This window comes from Phaethon aethereus, assembly GCF_964289735.1.
Source record: "Phaethon aethereus genome assembly, chromosome: W".
Taxonomy (NCBI): domain Eukaryota; kingdom Metazoa; phylum Chordata; class Aves; order Phaethontiformes; family Phaethontidae; genus Phaethon; species Phaethon aethereus.
In genome coordinates this window covers 22,384,825-22,410,569 of record NC_138581.1, presented here as the reverse complement: position 1 = coordinate 22,410,569, position 25,745 = coordinate 22,384,825, and the positions used below count along the sequence as shown (strand labels likewise).

Sequence of the window (25,745 nt, the reverse complement as noted above, 5' to 3'; positions counted from 1 at the left end):
GAAGTGGAGAATAGCACTGATTGTATCAGGAATGCGGTTGCCTGACCAGGGTGAGGAATGGGAACAGGATTAATTATCTCCTGACAACCCTGGAACAACCGGTACCAGTGCTACTGGAGAGTTGAGAAATTACCTGTCTGGGCTGTGGCCAGGATGGAAATTCACTCATGCCTAAAGTCAATCATCTCCCGACCCTGTAAACAGCAGTCCCAAGTGAAGCCCTCTGAGCGCTCCTGGACTGCAGCAGGCTGCGACTAGCATCTCCCTCTGAGTGGGACTCTCAGAGCTCATGAACTCTTAAGTTCGCGATAAGTTCGGAGGACTGTTGCCAAAGACCACCACAGGACCTGGGCTGAAACCCTCACTCTTTGAGGTTCAACCCTCACCCGTTGAGAAATGCAAAAGCATTCGACATGAATATTTCACTGGACTCAAAGGGAATCCTTAACAGGTACCTTTCTATATATGTCTTTCTTCAGATCTCTTTATATATATCTACATCTATATCTATATCTGTGTGTATGCAATTTGAGAACCTTGTTAAGTCTTTAACTAAGTTGTTGCATTATTAAGCTTAGTTAGAAAATTATACAACTTGTGATTTACCTTAATAGTGTTAATCACAAGTGATAAATCACATCAACCCGATTCTGACTCGATTTCCCTGACTCCACGTAAATCATTCCTCCCGACCCACATGTAAATCATTCCAACCTAACTGTAATTTGGTTTATCTTTGTATACCTTTTCCATGTTGAATAAGTAATAGAGTGGACCTTGACATCGAATTCTGTTAAGTTGCACTTTTGACAAATGTATATTAAAATCATTTGCTTCCTAATATCTTTAGCAGTGATTCTTTAAGCAGCCTAAACCACTCATTTGCAACAACATGGTTTACACAAGTGACCAAAATGACAATCCCTTTCTGCATACTTCAGGTCATGTATGATGTCAACACAGGAGGCAGAAAGACCTGGACCCCAGAGCAATTAAAAGCACAATGGTTAACACATTTTCCTGCTGATACGCAGACAAAGCAATAGCGGGGTTTACATGGCTTTGGTTCATAATTGTAGGAGAAAAGATAAAGCCCGAAAGGAGGGAAATTTTTGTATCTGGCTCAGAGATTCTCTGGCCTCCTTTTTGCAGAAGTTGCAGAAATTATTCAAAAACCCCAGACATGCAGACTTCTCAGTCCATACCACAAAACACACTTCCAAATCACATTAAGCAGCTGTTCAACTATCTGCAGTACAGCAAACCCATAACAGTCTAATATTCTACCCACAGATATGGGTATGTTTTGGGCATAACAGCCTTTATTTTTTGGTCCTTCTCAGGTCTAGGGTAATACAGAAATGGAGTCTAGAAAAGGCTTCATTTTTTATCCCAAGTGGACAATACATTTGCACTACATAGAAGAAAAATGGAGAAGTACTCCCAACTTCAGAGTTCATCTTTTTAAAGTTATGGCCATGTAAGCAATATGTCAATCAGCCTGCTGTTTTTATCACTTCTAAGGGCACTTTGGGGTCATTTTACTGCATGAAGAAGTTGTGCACTAGAAAATAAAACACTGAAAGAAAGATGCATCAACTTTATTTTTCAGATGATCTATTATCACGAACTGATTTTTGTTTGGTCTATACAGACAATAATTCTCAAATACTGACAACTATCACGGTTAGTAAATTTAAAAGAAAGCTCATATGTTGTAAGAACACCAAACAGTCCATATTTTCATCAGAAGTTTACAATTTGGAAATGAAAAGTTATACCTTGTAACAAGTAACTCTTAAAAGTAATAAACCAGCAACATACTGGGGGTCTGGAGCACAAGTCTTACAAGGAGCGGCTGAGGGAACTGGGGTTGTTCAGTCTGGAAAAGAGGAGGCTGAGGGGAGACTTTATCGCTCTCTACAACTACCTGAAAGGAGTTTGTAGTGAGGCGGGTGTTGGTTCTCCCAAGTAACTAGCGATAGGACGAGAGGAAATGGCCTCAAATTGCACCAGGGGAGGTTTAGACTAGATATCAGGAAGAATTCCTTTACTGAGAGAGTGGTCAAACATTGGAACAGGCTGCCCAAGGAGGTGATGGAGTCACCATCACTGGAAGTGTTCAAAAAACATGTGGATGTGGCACTTTGGGACATGGTTTAGCGGGCATGTGGTGTTGGGTTGATGGTTGGACTTGATGATCTTAAAGGTCTTTTCCAGCCTTAATGATTCTATGATTCTATGATCTTACTCTCAGTTTTCTTCCAGTTTGCCTATTTTGTAAAGGGAACAACCATCATTTATCAGCAGTCCTGGTTAACAGGAGAGGTCCTAGACAACTGGAGGCTTGCCAATGTTGACGCCCATGTACAAGAAGGGCCAGAAGGAGGAACCAGGGAACTACAGGCCTGTCAGTCTGACCTCGGTACCGGGGAAGATTATGGAGAGGTTCATCTTGAGGGCACTCACAAGGCACGAGCAGAACAACCAAGGGATCAGGCCCAGCCAGCATGGGTTCATGAAAGGCAGGTCCTGCTTGACCAACCTGATCTCCTTCTATGACCAGGTGACCCATCTAGTGGATGAGGGAAAGGCTGTGGCTGTTGTCTACCTGGACTTTAGTAAAGCCTTTGACACCATCTCCCACAGCATTCTCCTGGAGAAGCTGGGTGCACTCCTCACTGGGTGGAAAACTGGCTGGACGGCCAAGCCCAGAGAGTTCTGGTGAACGGAGTTAAATCCAGTTGGCGGCCGGTCACAAGTGGTGTTCCCCAGGGCTCAGTATTGGGGCCGGTCTTGTTTAGTATCTTTATCGATGATCTGGATGAGGGGATCGAGTGCTCCCTCAGTAAGTTTGCAAACGACACCAAGTTGGGTGGTGTCCTGGTTTCAGCCAGGATAGAGCTGGTTTTCTTCACAGAAGCCAGTGTGAGACTGTGTTTTGGATTTGGGATGAGAAACAGTTGATAATGTGCTGATGTTTTGGGTTGCTGCTGAGCAGTCAAGGACAGTCCAGCTTCTCATGCTGGCCTGCTAGCAAGGAGGTTGGGGGGTGCACGGGGAGCTGGGAGGGGACACAGCCGGGACAGCTGACCCAGACTGGCCAAAGAGATATTCCCTACCATACGACGTCATGCCCAGTACATAAACTGGAGTTGGCCGGGGGGCGGAAATCGCTGCTCGGGGACAGGCTGTCGATCGCCGGGTGGTGAGCAATTGCTGTATTGGGCATCACTTGTTCTTGTACATTCCTTTGTTGGTATTATCATTGTTGTTTCCTTCTTTCTTTCTGTCCTATTAAACCGTGTTTATCTCAACCCACAAGGTTTTTTTTCCTAATTCTCTCCCCCACCCTACTGTGGGAGGGGGAGTGAGCGAGCGGCTTCGTGGTGCTTAGTTGCTGGCTGGGGCTAAACCACGACAGGTGGGAGTGTTGATCTGCTGGAGGGTAGGAGGGCTCTGCAGAGGGATATGGACAGGCTCAATCAATGGGGTGAGGTCAGCTGTATGAGGTTTAACAAGGCTAAGTGCCAGGTTCTACACTTTGGCCACAACAACCCCATGCAATGCTACAGGCTTGGGGAGGAGTGGCTGGAAATCTGCCTGGCAGTAAAGGACCTGGGGGTGCTGGCTGACAGCCGGCTGAACATAAGCCAGCAGAGTACCCAGGTGGCCAAGAAGGCAAACAGCATCCTGGCCTGTATCAGAAATAGTGTGGCCAGCAAGAGCAGGGAAGTGATTGTGTCCCTGTACTCAGTGCTGGTGAGGCCACACCTCGAATACTGTGTTCAGTTTTGGGCCCCTCACTGCAAGAAGGACATTGAGTTGCTGGAGCATGTCCAGAGCAGGGCAACGAAGCTGGTGAGGGGTCTGTAGAACAAGTCTTATGAGAAGCGGCTTCCAACCTTAAGGATTCTATGAACAAACATGTAATATGGCTCTAACCCTATTCCTGTGATGAACATGGACACTCCAGAGACCATATCTCAAGCCCATGCCATTTTCTGATGGCAAGTATGTACCAGGGATAACATTGTGTTGAAGGCAGTGTTAGCCCAGAGGTGCTGGAGCATTAACGCCTGCACACAGACCAGCTGTAAGTTTCTCCAACCAGTTCCAGGACAGTGTTCTGGCACAAAATCAACTCTACATACATCATGCTCATGCACTGCTCTAGTGGAAGCTCATTTAGATGAACTTTCCCTGGTTCAGCATGGTAAACCTAACCAATAAGCGCAAATTTAAACAGAACTATAAAGGAAACGGAGACATGCAAGTTGAAGGAGATATGGGTTGAGTCGAGCACGTATCTTATTATTCCCAATCCTCTCCTCAAAGTAAAGTCTCCAAAAATATTACAGTGAAGAACTCTATATAGTCTTAAAGCCTGAGGGTATAGTATTTAAATAGTATATATCATCTGCTGTTCTATTCCACCTAATAAAAAAATCTTTCCTTTTTTTTTCCAGAAGCTTACAAATAATCCTATTATTAATTGACAACTCACTTTAAAATCCTCTACTCCCAAACATGAGGCATTACCAAGGTCATCCTTCTCTCCAAATTTAAAATACTTTGAAGTTGTTATCAGAACACAATGCCACAGCAGCTAACAGAACAACTCCTCTAAGGTTAGATTGTACACTTCCCTTTTCTCTCCAAAATAATATTGATTAAGTTTCCACTCACAATTTTCAAGATTTGACAGGAGAATAGAAATATTACTTTGATGCATGTAATTTTAATGAAAAGCTTACTTTTTAAAGTAACAACAAATTGTGAACTTTGTACCAACTCTGCCTCCTCAGATTTTCCCAGCAATAATGCATACCTCCCAGAAACCTGACTTCTTGATCTTTTGAAAAAACTCTTCCCACTCTTTTATCATAAAACTCAAGGTACTGTTCCAGATACAAAGACTTTGGAAATGTCACGTAAGGGCACAAAAGGCTGATTCACTGGGGGTGACAATTCAAGCTCTGCCTCTTGGGGTGCAGAACACCACTTATTAATCTCCAAAGCAGCTCACGCATTTTCTCAGATAACCGTTACACACACCCATTTCTGTACAGCATATGTGATGTTTTCTTGGTCTCTTTTACAGCTCTAATCCCCACACATCCCTGATCATGTATAACAGCAAAAACAATGAATGATGGGCTAGTCTTCTCACAATGGTGAAGAATATATGAATAGTATTAACTTCACAGCTGGGAAATCATCTACACATATATAGTGCTACAAACTTCTATTTATCTGGACAAGTGTCACTAGTTATATAGCAAATGATTCTTTCATTTTTGGAGTTTCTTTCCGATGGATCACAAAGCACCATACAAACAGCAACCTGAACCTCAGAAGCATGTTTCAGCTAGAAAGATGACAAAAATATAAACAGGTGAGCAACGTCTTTTTATGATAATAAGGGCAAAGGATGAACAACTCCAACTAAGAACATCATGGCAGACCATCATCCTTATAAAGGTACCAAGAGAGTTTAATGCATGGCCAAACTGACAAACCCCAGTAGCTTTAAATATCTCATCTGAATGTCTGACACTGCAAAACACACACACCACTATGCATATCTCAAACAATGTGGTCAATTGGGGTATCTCCATCTTCAGATTACTTCGTATTTACTATCTACTAGATCAGATATTTAAGATACCTAACATACATCAAAGAGTAATAGATGTTTTCATACCACTTGATCTCCAGGGTTTGTAAACGAGCCCATTAATCTTTAATGTATCAGCATTATAGGCAGATGTGGTTTCTTTCAGAGATACGCAGCCAAACACAGTAACCTCTGACCAATAAAATTCCCAACGTCTAGACCTTTGACACAGAATGAAAATTGTTACTGATGTGGTTTTTGCATTTTTAGCAACAGTTTACCTGAGTAAACACTGAAAGATTTAACCCAAGGCCAGCAAGCCAGTTGCAGAGCAAATTTATCCCTTTGTCTCTATATCTGTGTGCATACCACTGATACATAAAACTTCATCATTTCAGAAAACACATAAGGGTGTTACCTTTCTGGACGTGGATGATGTCTGGAAAGTTGGCTAAATGCCCCAGATACAGCGCTAACAAATCCATCACAGCATCTAGGTCCTGCCGGGGCTGATCTGCAAAGAAGTCCCCAATGGCGTCATAGGCTTCTGCAGTGAAGGCTATGGCTTGGTTGAGGCCAGCCGAAAAGGCCTGCTGGTCCATCTCAAATGCCTGACTGAGGCACTTAAAGGAATGCCCCACCTTCTGGTATTCCTTCTTGAAACCAGTGACTTGTTTGCGGGCAAACTCATTGGCTGTGTGATTAAGCTGCAGGGCACTCTCATCCATCTTCTTTGTGAAGGCTTTGAAGCCATCCACCTGGCTTTCTACCTCCTGCAAGTCCAGGCTGGCCCCAGGGCCAGTGATGGTCAGGAAAAAGTTGGCACCCACCATCTCATCCTTCTCAGCCTTACGCTTGCCTTGTTTCCAGGCCTTCTCATCCGTGCTGGGACAGGTGAGGAAGTGCTGGAAGGCATCACACTGAGCCAGCATGGGGTGGCTGCACATGTGGTCCATCCACCAGGCCAGGCCTTTGCGACGTTTGGAGATGAAGTCCTCCTCAAAGCGGCCGGTGGCCTGCTTCTCTGGCAAGTGGGGCACAGAGATCACAGGGAACTTCTCGGCCAGGCGCCCGTAGAGCCAGTCAAAGTGCTTGTAGCGGCGGTGCACCTGCTGCCCAGTGTGGCTGGGCACCAGCTTGTAGGTGATGTAGCTCTTCATACCCTTGAACTTGGTCTGCTTGGTGGGGTCCTCAATGGAGCACTGGAAGGGGTAGGGGTTCTCCTGCCACTCAGGGCCCCGGGGGCCCAGTACCACACACAGCTTATCCCCGTCCTTCACGAAGCCCGATGCCTCGCCCAGCACGAAGGCCTCCCCGCCGGACTTGACGAAGGTAGAGAAGCGGTTGAGGTTACGGCTCACCGTGGCTGAGCTCTTGGGGCCACTACTGGGCAGGTGCAGGTGGCCTGCCAGGTGGCCACCACGGGAGCTCAGGGAGAGCTCGGACTGGGCAGACAGGCAGTAGCGGCCAGAGGCCCGGCTGCCCTCCGCCTCATAGTATGGGTAGGAGCTGCCCAGGGCACCTGGCTCATCGGCCACCGTGGAGTTTTCGTCCCACTCGTCATCGCTGCCCTGGTTGGGCTGGTAGAAGCCACCATAGGGCTCCAGCGGGAAGGGGTACTCGGCGGCGGGGGGCAGCGAGAAGGGCTCGGGCGCCGCCGTCGGTGGGGCCTGCTCTGTCGCCGGCTTGAAGGTGGCAGGGGGCGGCAGTGGCTCGAAGCCGCCGGCGGGGAGGTTGGCGTAGTGGGTGGGCGGCGGTGGCTCAGCGGCCGGGGCGTGGATGACCTGCACGTAAGAGGCCGGGAAGAGGCCGCGGTCGCCGCGGCTGTTGATGCCCTCCAGCCAGCCCTCGATGTCCTGCTCGCTGCAGAGGCTCAGCACCTCGTGCTCCCGCAGCGAGATCTCGCCCGGGTTCTCCGACCTGAAGTCGTACAGCGCCCGGGCCCGCAGCGCCATGGCCCCACCGCCCAACCGCCCCCCGGGGGCTCCCCGCCGCCGCGGTGCCACGCCGTCGGGGCTGCGGCAGAAGAGCGCGGCGGCTGCCCCTGCCTCCAAGTCCCGCCCGCGGGGACGCTGCGGCGGCTGACTCCCCCGGCTCAGCTGCGCTGCGGCACGGCCGGCTCCGAGTCCCAGCTTCACCCCAGCGGGCGAGACAGGGCGCGAGGGCCGGGCCAGCGACCGTCCCACGTCGCCAGTTTCGCTAATCCAGAGCCGAGAGGCAGGAGGGAAGAGCCGACCGCAGAGCGGCCGCCCCATCGATGGGTCCGGCCCGCCCCTTCCCCGCCCGCCCCCTGACGTCCGACTGGCCACGAGGGGAGGGGCGCCAAACCCCAGCCGTGCCCCTGCTTACCCTCCCCTCCGCGGCTTCTGCCCTCACCCGAGAAAGGCACCCCGGCCTCGCGGCCAGAACAATAAAACGGTAATAATAAAACTCTGGTAGAGTTTCCAAATTGCCGTGTTTTGAGTGTTTTATACCAAGTTTTATAGGTTGTAATACTTGCAAGTTCAGCCTCTTCAAATCTGTTGATTGAATTTTCATAAGTCTACAAGATTTCCGTTACTCAAACACATGATGATTACTTCCAACCCCCCTCAAAGATGTTTCAGCACTTCTCCAGGATTGGCAAAGAAGCTTGTGCGTCTTCTCAGATGCTTTGTTTTCTTTTCAGGGTTTCCATGTTGTGAGAAGGAAGAATTTATACCATCGCTTCTTGAACTTTTCAGTAGTAGGTGTATTATGCAGATGCTACGGGAAGGTCACATTGTTTCTGGTGGTCCAGCTGGTTCTTGCTTACAAAGCAGCAAGAAAAATAAGGTTAGAATTAGGAAAGCATGCATTTTAGTTGTGAATGATGTGTATTTTATCCCTCTTGAAAAATGTGGTCATGCTGCTTATGTTGGCTTTTTGTGGAACAGCCTCAATTCTGTACCTGTGCTTTTTTCCCTGCCATGATCATTTCCCCTCATAACTCCTGTCCTGTGTTGTCTAATCACATGGATCCCATCCCATTAATGATGAGCTGTCTTTGGATCTCTGGTTGCAAGTTTCTCTCAAGATTTCTACCCGTTAAAGAACAATTTGAAATAAAGTTGGTGTGGCACGCACTGGCTACAAACTTTTTCCTGCCTGCTGTCTTCCTCCTGGGTGTAAACACTGCCTTCACCATGTTGTGGCGTGTTCTTTCTTGCCCCTGCTAGGAAATAAGTTCTCTGGAGGAGACTGTTCCTGTTTGGCCGCCAGTTCTTCATGTTTTCCCATCAACATCCTGCCAGATATGCAGATTTCTCTGACGTAGTTCAAAGTGTATGTTACTTCTCAAAGGTCTCTGTGTCAAATAATTTGTCTTCGTCTGGGAGCAATTCACGGGAATCCTACAAGACCCACCGCTTGCTTTCATTGCTGGTTTTAGTGTTTGATACCTGGGTTTTGCTTTTGTTCACTTTTTTCTTCTGATCTTCATTTTTCAGTGTTAGTGCATATATTATCACAGTGCTTTTCTATTACTGTTGCTTTACTTGTGTACTTAGCATTTTTAATATATCAGCTCACCCCAGCCTAGCATGTTATCCCCAAATTCCTTCACTGCTTAACTCTGGAAGTCTATTTTAATTAGCCAATACCAATAGTGCCCAAAGAACCACATAGTTCACCATGCAACCAGCTCCTCGGCGGCCAGCCCGGTGGAACACATTCATGTTGCATCATTTGTGCCACTATCTCCAAACCCAAGCACTAAATTTGCAGCAGCAAGTTTACGGAGAGCAATACTGAATATCCACATCAGTGATAAAGCAAGAAGCATCAGTCTCCTCCCGAGAAATGGTACAGCTGAAGACCTTGACTTCAAACAACTCTGTATCAAGGCTTCTGGGTTTCCCTGCCAGCTTGCTTGGTACTAGTGGAAGCAACTTGACCTGGCCTGGTCATGATTAACACCCCCAGCAGGCTCTGAGGTGCTCTTCAAGCCCTGCATCAGCATTTGTCAGCACTCTTAGAACTGCCAAAGCTCTTTTTCTGTCAAGGCTAGTGATCGTCAGCTTTCTGCTGCTGCAGCCAGTGCGCTGTCAGTGTCTGCCTTCGATACAGATGTGGGTCTCTTCTGCCAAATGCAGGGATTCCTAAGGTACCTGATCCAAGGTCCAGTATGCTGCCCTCCACCCACACAGCCAACTTAGAGTAAGGACTAAAACCCCAACAGGAGGTAGATGTGGATCAGTTTAACCTCTGTCTTAGATTTCATCCCAAATTCTGACTACAGCAAATTAAGATAAGTGATAGAGGTTTTGTATTCCTTCCAAAGTTAGTCCTAACTTTGATCATGATTTGATCTGGGCAGTCTTGTGCATTCACATGAATCCTCACAGGTTAAACTACAGGAAAATTAGTTCCTGGTCTGCCTTTTCTGTACCACTTATTGTTTTATATACGTTTTAATGCATCTGATTCAACTCCTTTCACAAACTTTTCAGTCCCTATTCATCTTACTTTTCAGTGCCCTTAATCATTATTGTTGTTATCTCTGAAATAGTCTTTTTCACATGAGGTGATCAGTACTGGAAATGATGCTGACCTACTTGATTTGTGTAAATAGACACATTTAAGATTTGTTTCACTGAACAATCAGGAGTGATGAACAAGATGCCTTGCGCAGCTGCAAAGCCCGTTCAGGAATGTGATTTTGCTGCTCCAAATGGTGAGGAGTCATGCTGATGCCTGTCAGGCTGTGGCTGTCATGGCCAGGGCAGGATGAAGGGACAAAGTTGAGCAGGGGGCCTGACTTACTTCCTTGGGTGCACAGGTGGAGGTGGCAGCTTTCCTGCTTCCCCCTGCCCCTCTTAGTGCATTAGATCTGATGTTTTCTTAATAAGTACTGTCTCATTATTTGTATCATCTCAAACGGACACAAGCAAAGTATCAAGTTCAACAGGTACAAAAACTGCTACCAGGAGAATTTGAAGGCATCAAATCTGTAAAGCTAATGAAAATAATATTTCTTGAATAAACAAGTGTAAACTAGTGAAGTAGTTATTCTCTAAAATCTTCCAGTTTTATCTTGAGATTTTAACAAAAATTAAGTTACGTGAAATCAGACAAAATTATGAAAGGAAAAAGTGTGTTATATTATTTCCCTGGTGGACAAAATTGCAAAGAGAACTTGTAACAATAACTAGCTTGAAATTACATTTTCCATCTCTCTCCCACCAGTGAGCCAACTCTGATTAGCATTGTGTGCAGGCACTCTGTTGTGGATGTTAAAATTAACATTTTAAAAAACTCAACGGTTTGAAGAAGTCAACGTCTTAGGCCCTTGGTAACCATCTACAGTGCCAAGTAGAAGGACTGATTGAGCTTTGTTTCTTGTTCAGACTAGCAGAGTGTCGTGGTTTAACCTGGCAGGTAGCTAAAACAAAGCTAAAACACAGCTGTTTGCTCACACACACCCCCAGTGGGATGGGGGAGAGAATCGGAAAAAAGGTAGAACTTGTGGGTTGAGATAAAGACAGTTTAATAGGACAGGGGAAAAAAAGAATAATAATAATGGTAGCAATAATGATAAAAGAATAGACAAACAAGTGATGCACAGCACAATTGCTCACCACCCACTGACTGATGCCCAGTTAGTTCCCGAGCTGTGGAGCCTCCCCGGCCAACTCCCCCAGTTTATATACTGAGCATGATGTCATATGGTATAGAATATCCCTTTGGCCAGTTTGGGTCAGCTGTCCTGGCTGTGTCCCCTCCCAGCTTCTTGTGCACCCCCTGCCTTCTTGCTGGCAGGCCAGCATGAGAAGCTGGACAGTCCTTGACTACTTAGCAACAACTAAGAACATTAGTATGCTATCAACATTTTTTCATCCCAAATCCAAAACACAGCACTATACCAGCTACTAGGAAGAAAATTGACTCTATCTATCTCAGCCGAAAGCAGGACACGGTGGCAAGGATTTCAAAATAAGAATAGCACATATTGACTTGTGGTGTTTTAGCTGCACAAAGCATGTATCTGAATGCTTTGCTTGGTCAGGAATTTCTGCCATCTTCATTGGGAATTAAATTTTTAGAGTCAAAGTGAATGTTATTCTGATCCTCTTGAGACTGATAACCTATAATTCAGTGAAAATGCTTATTATTTAATGTGTTCCTAGGCATTTGTAATTTGGGGGGTAAAACTGAAAGCCAAATGGCTAAAGATGTCTACATATGGGATATCTCATTATTTTCATTTGGAGTTAGGCATCTCAAGACCCCTGAGAATCTATGCTGAAAGAGGTGTTTGAAAGCATTTTGATTTATTTTTCTGCTCAGATGCAGAAGCTTTATTATAATAAAAAATTTGGGAATACTTTGGGGAAAAGATAAAGTATAGGCTATCTTGAATTAAGAAAAAGTGAATGAGTAGAGGCTCTGAAATCAAAAATAAAAAAAGTGTGTTTTACCCCCTGGGTAACTTTTCCTTGAAGCCCCCAAATGTTTCCTTCTTTATTTTTTTAATTTTCCTCTATGATATCATTTTGGTGCTTTAGTAAGAAAATCAAAGTGATTTTCCATGAGAGAAGATGAAGCTCTGATGGCATTTCCTCTTTTCATGATCACCATTATGATTATACCCCTTTGTGGACCCTGGAAAAACAGTGCATCTTCATATTGGACAATTACCTAGTAGGAAACACACTGAATAGTGCTTTGTGCAAGGAAATGGCTACAAATAGGCCAATTTTCATCAATATAATTTCTAAGAGCAAACTCAGTCAAATGAATGCTTAGTCAGTATGTGATTTTTAATTGTTGCTATTTATGTTGTATCTCTAGATGATTTTGTTTTGCTGGAGGTACTATCTCATCATAACTAGAAATGACTGTAATTTTTTAAACTATAGAGATGGATAATAAATTTCACTTAAAAGGGTAATAAATTGTTTTTCTTCCATTTCTATATCATCTGTAACTGTAATATCTAATTCCCAATCCTCCCAGAGCAGAAGTTCAGCGTGCCCGGCAGGGCTGCCATTAGAGGGCACGAAATGATTTTGAACACTGAAGTTACCACACTAAAAGGAGGTAAAGACTGAACTAGCAAAGCAATGAAGAAAATGCAAAAAATGCGACAAATATGTTATTCTAGGGTTTGGGTTTTTTTCGTTTTAAGCTTCTAAAAGATACAATATGATTAGCTTTTAAATGTTTTGTACAATCATACTTGAAAACATAAAACAGATATCAGAAATGGAGACACTATAGTGTGCTATGGAATTTAGGAGAAAACAAAATATTTTTCAAGTGGGAACATAAAATTGCAGAAGTTTTTTTCAAACTAGGTTGTGTAAAATTAGAGATAATTGAGCAGAAATGCTGAGGTTCTCGTTTAACCTTTGCAATATGTATTAGCTATCTCAGTCCCCATCTGTGTAATAGATGACTGTTACTCAGAAATTCTTAACCCTCCATTTAATATTGCTTGGAATGCATGTCTGTCTCTGTTCCCTGTCTGAAGAGATAATGTTTCATAACCATCTAAGGATGCTGTCAAGATAAATCCATTACGTATGCAGTTCTTCCATGCTGTGGCAGCGGGGGCATGTGCTAGACAGACATTCTGGATGGTGCTGAGAGTCTTTCATGGTTACAGACGAATGGACCCAGGTCAACTGCCAGTCCTTAACATGCATCTCAGTAATAAAGTGATCTCAGCAATAAACCCATTGTATAGGATGAATAAAGTATCGTATAGCAAGAATGAAGGATTGAGCATTCATTCATTTCCCACATGCAAGTATCTCTATCCTCACTCAGGATAAAAAGTTGTGGAAAGGATCTTATTAGTGGGTTCTGTGCCTGTGTTAACCCTGGTCACTCCCCACAGGGGTTTATCATGGGCAAATAAATGCCACTGGTTTCTAGAAATCCATGGGACTTGGGTCGTCTTTGGGCTGAAGAGGTTCATGTCAACCCTCAAGTTGCTCTGGCCCTGTGCAGAGAGGTGGCTGGCAGAGGCTGGTCTCAAAGTGAAGGACTAGTCACCAGCAGCTCTTCGCTTATACCTGTCAATTAATCAGGATGGATGAGCCTTAACTCAAGTTTATTTGTCCATGAGTTTTTACTGTCCATTGTGGAACCTTATGAGAGTGACTTCTCAGTCTCAGCCTGGGAATCAGATCAAGTTCTCACTAACTTAGGCAACAGACCAGTTTTGATGGCAGTTTGGCCATCTGTCGTGGTTTAGCCCCAGCCAGCAACTAAGCCCCACGCAACCGCTCACTCACTCCCCCACGGTGGGACGGGGGAGAGAATCGGAAGAGTAAAAGTGAGGAAACTCATGGTTTGAGATAAAGACAGTTTAATAAGTAAAGCAAAAGCTGCGCATGCAAGCAAAGCAAGACAAGGAATCCATTCACCACTCCCCATGGGCAGGCAGGTGTTCAGCCATCTCCAGGGAAGCAGGGCTCCGTCACTCGTAATGGTTTCTTGGGAAGACAGACGCCATAACTCCGAACGTCCCTCCACCCCTTCCTTCTTCTTTGTCCCAGCTTTATATACTGAGCATGACGTTATATGGTATGGAATATCTCTTTGGCCAGCCTGGGTCAGCTGTCCCGGCTGTGTCCCCTCCCAGCTTCCCGTGCACCCCCAGCCTGCTCGCTGCAGGCCAGCATGAGAAGCTGGACTGTCCTTGACTACTTAGCAACAACTCAAAACATCAGCACCTTATCAACATTTTCTCATCCCAAATCCAAAACATAGCCTCATGCTAGCTTCTATGAAGAAAATTAACTCTACCCTGGCTGAAACCAGGACACCATCAAAGTATCTTCCATTCTCTCAGCACTTGTGTTTAAGCTGACACAGTGCATTCTGCTAGCAGGAGGCAGTGACATTAAATTTTGAGTGAGTGTCCTGGTTTCAGCTGGGATAGAGTTAATTTTCTTCCTAATAGCTGGTATAGTGCTGTGGTTCGGATTTAGTATGAGAATAATGTTGATTACACGCCGATGTTTTTGGTTGTTGCTAAATAGTTGTAGTGCTTATACTCAGTCAACGACTTTTCAGATTCCCATGCTCTGCCAGCAGGGAGGTGCACAAGAAGCTGGGAGGGGGCACAGCCAGGACAGCTGACCCAGACTGGCCAAAGAGATATTCCCTACCATATAACATCACGCCCAGTACATAAACTGGAGTTAGCGGGGGGCAGGAATCGCTGCTCGGGGACGGGCTATCAATCACCGGGTGGTGAGCAATTGTTGCATTGTGCATCACTTGTTTTTGTATATTCCTTTATCAGTATTATTATTACTTTCTCTTTCTTTGCTGTCCTATGAAATTGTTTTTATCTCAACCCACATTTTTGTTCTGATTCTCTCCCCCTTCCCACCTGGGGAGGGGGGAGTGAGCAAGCAGCTGTGTGGTGCTTAGTTACAGGCTAGGGTTAAACCATGACAGTGAGATTGCTGTCATCTTTAAGGTGAAAATTTTAGCTTGTTTTGTTGCTTGAGGACATGCAGTACAGAAAGGATGGCCAAGGAAGTGTTCATGTTGTCTGTGTCAGCTCAAGAGATGAGTTCAGAGAACCCTGATGGCTGAAAACAGCATTAAGTTACTGATTCAAAGAAATTCAAACTTAAGAAATTTAAACTCAATAACATCAAAGTGTTATTAAGCAGACATCTTTATTGCAGCGCTGGATGCATGGGGGATATCTCCTCCTAACATGCGTGCGCTGAAACAAAAGTTCATCCTTTATATACCTTAAAGACATGAATATTCACACATTCTCTAAGAAATCACTGCCTCCTTGCTTATCTATTACATTTACATAATGCTGGCATTGCAAAACTACACTACGCATGCGCGGGTGTCTCGGATGGTCGTCAGTGGTCGTTTGGGGAGTTAGCCCCCTACTCCTTTTTCCCTTTTATGGTCACGGGTCTCCTGAGGATAATTTCTTCTCCTTAGATGTTCACCCCTTCTGTTGTCCAGCCAAGCGGTTCCTTCTTATCATCCTTGTTTGAGCATTCCTGCCAGTCTGTCTCTATGCTCAAGGTTAAGATATCTTCTCTGTTCTCTTTAATCTCCCAGTCCTTGCTCTTAACTCTTCTTTATTTTAATTTTCATGAGGCCTGCTTTCCTCGTGATTAACTGTTTACACATAGTTACAATGTTAGCATTGAGGAAATACAGCCTAAGGACTATGAGAGTAGGCTGTTAAACATAATCACATAGTTATTAGGCTAAATAATTCTATACTAAAGTTAATCTAATCATGTAATCAATAACCTTCCATATGTTAAGAAACTTGCAAAACTTACAGTTGATTAGTGACACATGCTAGAACCTTAGAATTGTTTTAGATCCTTGTTTCATTACTCTAAGGTAAATGTTTTAGTTTCTGGGTTTTGCTGGTCTTTTGGCAAACATAGAGGCCTGCAAAGGATGAGGTGGTGAAGAAAGTTCCTGCTGTACTTGGTTTGGGCTATGTATTGGTGAGAAGGTGAGAAGTATGAATTCCTTATCGCAGATAGTGCAGCCTGTCACTTTCCTTATTAAACCCTTGCTTTAGAAGGGATTTCAGTGTTGGAGACATACTGGGCATCCCATACCATTAGTGAAATGTTAAGAGATGATAATTTTTTAATAGAAAAAGTGTCAGAATCTGCCTATGGTCATTCTGCATACATCTAGAAGAATATGGAACTGTATTCATATAAGTAGAATTATCTGAATTTAAAATATATTATTACAAAAAGGGCAAGTGAAAATGGAAATGGAAAGATTAAGAAGTTGATAGAAAGAAATAGCAATTGACAGTTATGAGAAAAAGCTAAAGGTATATTAAAAATTATATGGCCAGTGGGACAATGGGCAGAACTTCCACAGGAATAAACAAAATCCTAACAGTAGTTTAGACGAGTATGGCATGAAGATGCTAAAACTGCCAATTGTGATACAGAAGAGATATTAAATATATCAAAGGGTATTCAATAAATATTTATGCTCTTCATGTTGAAAAATTATATTCACAGTTTTGAATGACAATGAATTCCTTTGTGTTCTATCAGTAACTAAAGAGAATGTTTAGCAGCAGGTGTTAAACATTTATATCATTGTAACACAACATCAGGACAGTAAAAAGATTGTCCCAAGAGCTGTCCAGACTACTACTTTTAGTTTTAGGGTAAAATTTACATCACTGAGCAAATCTCAGAGGACTAGGGAAAACCTGCTTTTTGTTGGCTGTACTGATTATTAACACTTGAACAATTTGTGGAGTGGTGTGATGGGTTTTCTATCAAGTGATGTCTTTGAATTAAGATTCGATGTCTGTCTTAAATACATGTTATTGTTTAAATGTATTATGGGCTTCATGAGGAAATTAGCAAGTGAGATCACACTGGGGATCACCATTGATCCTTCTGACCTTTAAACCTATAAATCTGGAAACTTTAACTGTCTCTACACTGTAACCATTTCAGGCTGAAGTTTCTAGAAGGTCTTGGATAAATATTGCTACAGGTAGTATGATAGAATGAGACTTGGAATTCATATTTCTGCATATATTTGCCTCAGAGTCTCCTAATCTGCATTGAGTCCCAGTTAGTTTCATTTGAAATGAAACAGTTTTATTTTAGGATCAAGCCCTCAGGCTTCACATATACAATGTCAGAGATTGTATTTATGGTGCATCTTGTATGATGCATACTGATCATGATGCCAGGACTTGAATACTTATGATAAAGTTACAAAAAATATATTTGAAATACTATTAAAATGCATATGGCTGTCACCACTGCAGGTAGCTCATAAGTTTCTGTCTGCCTTGTAAAAAAGAGTACAAGAATTATGTTTCTATTTCATAGAATCACAGAATCTTTGGATTGGAAGGGACCTTTTAAGGTCATCTAGTCCAATCCCAATGCTAAGAGGCCTGACCAACCTGACCTTGAATGTTTCCAGAGATGGGGCATCTACCACCTCTCTGGGCAACCTGTTCCAGTGTTTCACCACCCTCACTGTGAAAAAATTCTTCCTTATGTCTAGTCTAAATCTACCCTCTTTTAGTTTAAAACCATTACCCCTTGTCCTATGCAAAAGGCCCCGCTAAAAAGTCTGTCCCCATGTTTCTTATAAGCCCCCTTTAAGTACTGGAAGGCTGCAGTAAGGTCTCCCTGGAGCCTTCTCTTCTCCAGGCTGAACAACCCCAACTCTCTCAGCCTGTCCTCATAGGAGAGGTGTTCCAGCCCTCTGATCACATTTGTGGCCCAGAAGGACCCACTCCAACAGGTCCATGTCTTTCCTGTGCTGAGGGCTCTAGAGCTGGACGCTGGGGTCCCACCAGAGTGGAGTAGAGGGGCACAATCACCTCCCTCGACCTGCTGGCCACTCTTCTTTGGATGCAGTCCAGGATACGGTTGGTCTTCTGGGCTGTGAGCGCACATTGCCGGCTCATGTCCAGCTTTTCATCCACCAGTACCCCCAAGTCCTTCTCGGCAGGGCTGCTCTCAATCCCTTCATCCCCCAGCCTGGATTGATACTGGGGGTTTCCCCAACCCAGGTGCAGGACCCTGTACTTGGCCTTGTTGAACCTCATGAGGTTCACATGGGCCCATTCCTCAAGCTTGTCCAGGTCCCTCTGGATGGCACCCCGTCCCTCAGGTGTGTCCACCGTACCACTCATCTTGGTGTCATCTGCAAACTTGCTGAGGGTACACTCGATCCCACTATGTCATTGATGAAGATATTAAACAGTACAGGTCCCAATACGGACCCCTGAGGGACACCACTCGTCACGGATCTCCATCTGGACATTGAGCCCTTGACCACTACCCTCTGGATGCGATCATCCAACCAATTCCTCATCCACCCAACAGTCCACCCATTATATCCATATCTCTCCAATTTAGAGAGAAGGATGTTGTGGGGGACCGTGTCAAAGGCCTTACAGAAGTCCATAGAGACGACATTGGTAGCTCCTCCCTTGTCCATTGATGTGGTCACTCCATCATAGAAGGCCACTAGGTTGGTCAGACAGGGCTTGCCCTTGGTGAAGCCATGCTGGCTGTCTCAGATCACCTCCCTGCCCTCCATGTGCCTTAGCATAGCTTCTAAGGAGGATCTGTTCCATGATCTTCCCAGGCACAGAGGTGAGGCTGACAGGTCAGTAGTTCCCAGGATCCTCCTTGCTACCCTTTTTAAAAATGGTTGCAATGTTTCCCTTTTTGCAGTCTCCAGGGGCTTCCCCTGACTGCCAGGACTTTTCAAATATCATGGAGAGTGGCTTGGCAACTACATCAGCCAATTCCCTCAGGACCCTGGGATGCATCTCATCAGGTCCCATAGACTTGTGCATGTTCAGGTTCCTCAGGTGGTCTCGAACCTGATCTTGTCTTACAGCGGGAGGCACTTTGCTCCTCCAGTCCCCATCTTGCAGCCCATCCTTTCAAGAGGTGTGGGAAGAGAGACTGCCAGAGAAGACTGAGGCAAAGGAGTCGTTCAGTACCTCAGATGAGGAGAACCTCATCCGTTGTTGCCAGTCTGCCAGTCTTGCTTATCAAGGGGGATACGCTTTTCTTTGACCTTCCTTTTCTGTCTGACATACCTGTAGAAGCCCTTCTTATTATTCTTTGCATCCCTTGCCAGGTTCAGCTCCAGCCGTGCCTTGGCCTTCCTGACCCCATCCCTATACAACCAGGCAGCATCCCTGTACTCATCTCAGGATACTTTTCCCTGCTTCCACTGCCTGTGTATTTCCTTCTTGTCCTTTAGTTTGACCAGGAGGTCTCAACTCAGCCATGCTGGCCTCCTGCCTTCCTTTCCTGATTTCTTCCACCTGGGGATCGAGAGCTCTTGCACTCTATGGAAAGCATCCTTAAAGATCTGCCAGCTCGGTTCTGCTCCCTTGTCCCTGAGGGTGGTTTCCCAGGGGGTCCTATTGACTAACTCCCTGAAGAGCTGGAAGTTTGCTTTCCTAAAATTCAGGGTCCTGACTTTACTCTTCGCCTGCCCCATATCCCTCAGGACTGCGACCTCCACCAGCCCAGGCTGGAGACTGGAGAGTCTTGATGTCACCAATTAGTTCACCTGCATTGGTGACCAACAGGTCCAGTATTGTGGAGTAACAGGGCACGGACTCTGGCGGGGATTCAGGCCAAAGACCTTTATTGCTACAAGTGTCCGCTTTTTATGCAGTTACAGCTCTTTCACGGGCCACAAAATACGTCCTGGTTGGTTACCACACACAGTCCACGCACTTCTCCACAGTCAGGATTCGCTGCCTGCAGGTGTCCACGCGCTCCTTTACTTCCTCTTAGCTGTTTACCACAGCTCCTTCTCCCCAAGGCTGAGCCCTGCAGGTGTCCAGCTGTTTACCAGCTTCTCAATGCCACAGCTCCTTCTCCTCAAGGTTGAGCCGTGCAGATCAATGCCACAGCTCCTTCTCCTTAAGGTCGAGCCATGCAGAGTGATCCCAACACAGTATGGCATCCCCTCTGGTAGGGCTGTCTGTTACCTGGCATAGGAAGTTATCCTCCATGCACTCCAGGATTCTCTTGGATTGCCTACAGCTCACAGCAGATGTCAAGGTGGTTGAAATCCCCCTGCAGGACGAGGACCTGTGAGCGTGATGCCTCCTGCAGCTGGAGTAAGAAGGCTTCGTCAACAGACTCCCCTTGATCAGGCAGCCTGTAATAGACACCAACCACAAGGTTCCCTTTGTTGCCTCAGTCCCTGATTCTTACCCATAAGCTTTTGACCTGCTCGTGGCTATTCTTCAGAGACAGCTCTTCACACTCTATCCATTTCTTGATGTAGAGGGCAACACCTCTGCCCTTCCTTCCTCGCCTGTCCCTTCTGAACAGCCTGTAGCCATTGATAGCTGCACTCCAGTCACGGGATTCATCCCACCAAGTTTCAGTAATGGTGACCAGGTCATAGCTTTCTAGCAGCATGGTGGCTTCCAGCTCCTTCTGTTTGTTGCCCATGCTGCGTGCACTGGTGTAGAGGCACTTCAGCTGGGCTGTTGACCGTGTCACCCTCTTAGAGGAACCCCCTTTAGTTCCTCTGGAGTCTTTCTCTGGTGCAACAGGCTGAGGGGCCTCGCTAGCACCCCATCCTTCTAACCTTCATGTGTCATCCCACAGCTTGTCATGGGTAACTCTAATATTATTCCCCCCCACTTTGAGTCCAGTTTATAGCCCTGTCAATGAGCCCCACTAGCTTGCAAGCAAAGACCCTCTTCCCCCTTTGAGAAAGGTTAACCCCATCTGATGCCAGCAAGCCAGGTGCCGTGTAGGCCCTCCCATTATCAAAAAACCCAAAACTGTGGCGGTGGCATCAGTCACGGAGCCATGCATTAATAGACTGGGCCCATCTGTTCCTCCCTATGTTGCTGCCTGCAACTGGAAGGAGGGAGGGGAAAAATAACCTGTGCTCTAGATTCCCTTACCAACTGTCCCAAGTCTCTGAAGTCTCTTTTGATCGCCCTTGGACTTGCAGCTTCATCTCCACCCACATGGAAGAGCAATAATGGGTAATAGTCCGAGGGTTGTACCAGGCTAGGAAGTTTCCTAGTGATGTCCTTAACCCAGGCCCCAGGGAAGCAGCAGACTTCCCTAAGAGAAGGGTCTGTCCGGCATATTGGACCCTCTGTTCCCCTCGGAAGGGAGTCGCCTACAACTATAACCCGTCTTTTCTTCCTCGTTGAGGTGGTCGTGATACAGGGGGTAGGCCTTTCTGACCTTGGCAACACCTCTGGTGTAGCTGGACCATCGTCCACATCATGGATGGCCTTCCACATCCAGAGCCTCATACCTGTATATTTGTGACCTTGCTTTTGGAGATTAATGCTGATATTGAGACATTTTCTTCTTCTGTGAAAGCATTTTTTACAGTGCTTAGATTCATGTATGAAAACATCTTTATCCATTTGTAGGAGCAGTCAGATCAATTACAAAGGTATTCCTTCACTGAGGGGACTGAGAAGGCTCTATAACACTTGCTCTGCAGGGCTTGCAGAAGCATTTATCATTTACTCTGGGCCAGGATTTTGTAGGCAGCCAATATCAGGGTTCTTAATTTAATCAAATCAGAATGTCTTAAGCCTGTCTTAAGCTGTACCTTTTCTGAAATCCTTTGCTGTTTATAAATTTCTTATTCTGCTGTCCATGAGCAATATTACCAGCTTTCTCCATGACATTCACATTCAGTTCTAATCAGATTATAAAAGTAAAACATCACATACAATATGTGAAAACAGTTCTTTACAGACAATTCAGAAACACTCTGACAAGTACTTTGAGGCTGTTCTGGTAAACATATAAAAATCATTCACCCAAGAACTTTTGATAAACTGCCACTAAAAAAAAGGAGAGAAGCAGTTTCCTCTGTGTTGTACTTGGTGCTAAAACACAGGAAGCCAGCGGCAGGTCTATATTCCAGCGTGGTCCCTGTTACACAAGCACTCTGGTGCTGTGCCAGGGCAAGTTCCCATTCACAAAGGAGCATGGACTTAGGCCTTTGTAAAGCTCTAGGTACTAGAGAAGGTAAAAACCGCCTGGGTACATCCTTGCCATGGTCAGTACGTTCCACTGGTTTCTGACTGACAATGTTGTTAGCAAGTACAGAACTGGGTACACAGCAATGTGAAGAGACCTACAATATAGAATAGCCAAATGTCAAATACTCCATCCAGTTTTGTGAGGCAGGCCTGAGTGTAACCATGGTATTAACATATAGAACAGACGATATGATTTTGGCTGTCTGGTCTAATTCCTTGTCAAGTTTCCAGTAGTTCAATCATGATCTAATTTGAAATAATTACAGAATCACAGGATCATTAAGGTTGGAAAAGACTTTTAAGATCATCAAGCCTATCCATCAACCCAATACCACCATGCCCACTAAACCATGTCCTGAAGTACCACGTCTACATGTTTTTTGAACACTTCCAGTGATGGTGACTCCACCACCTCCCTGGGCAGCCTATTCCAATGTTTGATCACTCTCTCAGTAAAGAAATTTTTCCTAACATCCAGTTTAAACCTCCCCTGGCGCAACTTGAGGCCATTTCCTCTCGTCCTATCACTAGTTACTTGAGAGAAGAGACCAACACCCACCTCACCACAACCCCCTTTCAGGTAGTTGTAGAGAGCGATAAGGTCTCCTCTCAGCCTCCTCTTCTCCAGACTGAACAACCCCAGGTCCCTCAGCCGCTCTTCATAAGACTTGTGCTCCAGACCCCTCACCAGCTTCGTTGCCCTTCTCTGGACACGCTCCAGCACCTCAACATCCTTCTTGTAGTGAGGGGCCCAAAACTGAACACAGTATTCAAGGTGCGGCCTCACCAGCGCCGAGTACAGGGGCACGATCACTTCCCTACTCCTGCTGGCCACACTATTCCTGATACAGGCCAGGACGCTGTTGGCCTTCTTGGCCACCTGGGCACACTGCCGGCTCATGTTCAGCCGGCTGTCAACCAGCACCCCCAGGTCCTTTTCTGCTGGGCAGCTCTCCAACCACTCCTCCCCAAGCCTGTAGCGTTGCATGGGGTTGTTGTGACCAAAGTGCAGGACCCAGCATTTGGCCTTTTTAAACCTCATACAGTTGACCTCGGCCCATCGATCCAGCCTGTCCAGATCCCTCTGCAGAGCCTTCCTACCCTCCAGCAGATCAACACTCCTGCCCAACTTGGTGTCATCTGCAAACTCAATCCCCTCATCCAGATCATTGATAAAGATATTAAACAAGACTGGCCCCAAAACTGAGCCCCGGGGAACACTGCTTGTGACCAGCCACCAACTTGATTTAACTCCTTTCATTTAACTCCATTCACCACGACTCTCTGAGCTTGGCCATCCAGACAGTTCTTTATCCAGCAAAGAGTACACCTGTCTAAGCCATGAGCTGCCAGTTTCTCCAGGAAAATGCTGTGGGAGACGGTGTCAAAGGCTTTACTAAAGTCCAGGTAGACCACATCCACATTAAATCAGTTATGTTTTTTTAAAACTGTTTTTTCATCTCAAGGGCTATGAATACCATCACTGCAATCATAGGTAGAATAATTTTTATGAAAATCTATAATTTTAAGTGGCACAATTTACAAAATCCTCTGTAAACAAAAATTACCAAAGCAAGTTACTAACTGGTGATTCTGAACTATATCCCAACACTTGTGCCATAAGATGATATGGAAACCATGGGTGAGCTTTTAGAAAGTTGGCGTGTAAAGTTTAAATCCAGACCTGTATCTAGAATTCATGTATTTTAATCTATGTTATATGTTCCATCAGATACCTGGCTGAGGAAGCTTTTTGACCTAAAAGTTTTTAGAATCTAGATCTGATTTTCTGTCATGATCATCCTCTTATAATCTTAAACCAATATACAAATTAAACACAGGCAATATGAGGGAAAAGTGTGGGTTGAGTGGAAATGTAGGGACATATGTTTTATATTTGGTTTGGTTTGTTAGAAAACATTAGGTTCTTGACTTCTGTTCTATTCAAAAAACAAAACAATTGCACATGATGGAAATTTACAATCCAGACCTTATTCTGCATTTCTTGTACAAATTCCTTGTGAGTTTTAGTACAAGTAATAAGTAAAATGCAAGAATTAGACTACCCACTTTTCTGAAGTCAATTGCTTCAAATACCTTCAAGTTTAAACAATCATAACATGAATCTTTCTAATGAATGGACATGTGCAGAAGTACAAGCTTAGGGCTTTCATTTTAAACTAGCTTCAGCTAGCGAGAGCCCAAGTTTTGTTCATCAGATATTTTTCATATTCTTAAAATTGTATTTGTATTCAGTTTCATTTGAATATGTTTTTGATTTGTCCAAACAGCAGATGACTATCATAAAGAGTCTGTATTTTACTTGGCACTTTCCATTACACATTCCTTTACTATTCATAGTAAAGCACAGCAGTCATACTCATCTCCAGTACATATAAAAGGAGGCAGTTTGACTCGCAGCTGCAGATCTCCTCAAATTTTTGAGTATTTACAAACTCACTCACAGCATTTTTTTTTTTAATGTTGAGAAGACCAGATACTAGATACAGTGAGTGGATTTTTTTCATCTCTACCGCTCTCTTGAAAGAAGAGAAACTGGGACAAGAAATTAAACCTGTGTCTGTAGTAAGGAACCCCTGTACTTAAAATTAGATCCATGTAAGAGCCCATGTTGATACAGGGAGAGTGGGACTATACACAGGCAGAAAAATTTGCTCTTGAAGACACAGTTGTGGGATCTCGGCCTAAACTGTCAAGCAATGTGAAGAATAAAATATTAATCTGACTGAAAAACAAGACTACCTAAAATGCATAAGAATAGAGACATCTGTGCTAGAGTAATCCTTTTCATTACTGGGGCTTCACAAGGAAGAATTTGATACTTTTGAGTATTTGTAAGCAATATATTTTTTCTTTAGTTGCTAATAGATAGCAGAATACATTAAACAAAAACAATTTTCTAAATGTCTTTGAATGTTTTCTTTCAAATTAATTTGTCTTTGAGAGAAAGTATCATTTCTACTTATTGTGTTTTCAAACAAATATAGTCAGTGATTACTCTGTTTTCTTATAGTTTCAAACATGCAACACACTTCTAAAAAGTACTCTCTCAAGGATTTTTTGGATGCAAACTTGAACTGTGGAAATAGGGTTTTTTTTCTTTATAGTATCCTTCAGTTTGTGAGCTTTTCTAGAGCCTAAGGAAGAAGAATTTAATCTCAAAAATTAGAAAACAGCATTCTTGGTATGTAAATTAAATTTCCATAAAACTCACAACCTGTCTATTTCTTCTTTAAGGATTATGAATATGTATGACAAATACTTATTCCTTAGAAATACAACTCCTCCTACTGAACTCATAAATGTGCATTATTTTCAATGTTATCAAACAGAATTTTTTTTTCTCTTGCTGTGACTAGCACATATATAGCCAGAGGCAAGCAATCTAACATTTCACGTCAAACAATAAACTCAGCATACTGAAAAATATATACAAAGATTTTCCTTTACTGTTATATAAATACAGCCACATGCTTACTACACTCTACAGCATTGCTTGAATTATATTATTTTGTTATATTAAGAATAAAATTATCTCAGCAATAAACTATGGACAAGACT

General features: G+C 44.3%; 1 protein-coding gene across 1 annotated transcript in view; it reads right to left on the bottom strand.

The window, feature by feature from the left end:
• The window catches only part of LOC309415042 (sorting nexin-18-like), a gene marked incomplete at both ends in the record, with an annotated part of 38,470 nt that extends 30,895 nt beyond the window's left edge, over window positions 1-7,575 (bottom strand). Inside the window, one exon of the mRNA XM_082012433.1 lies at window positions 6,039-7,575. Coding sequence (XP_081868559.1) covers window positions 6,039-7,575 — 1,537 coding nt within the window. The remainder of the gene's footprint in view (window positions 1-6,038) is intronic.
• Window positions 7,576-25,745: the final 18,170 nt, after the last annotated feature.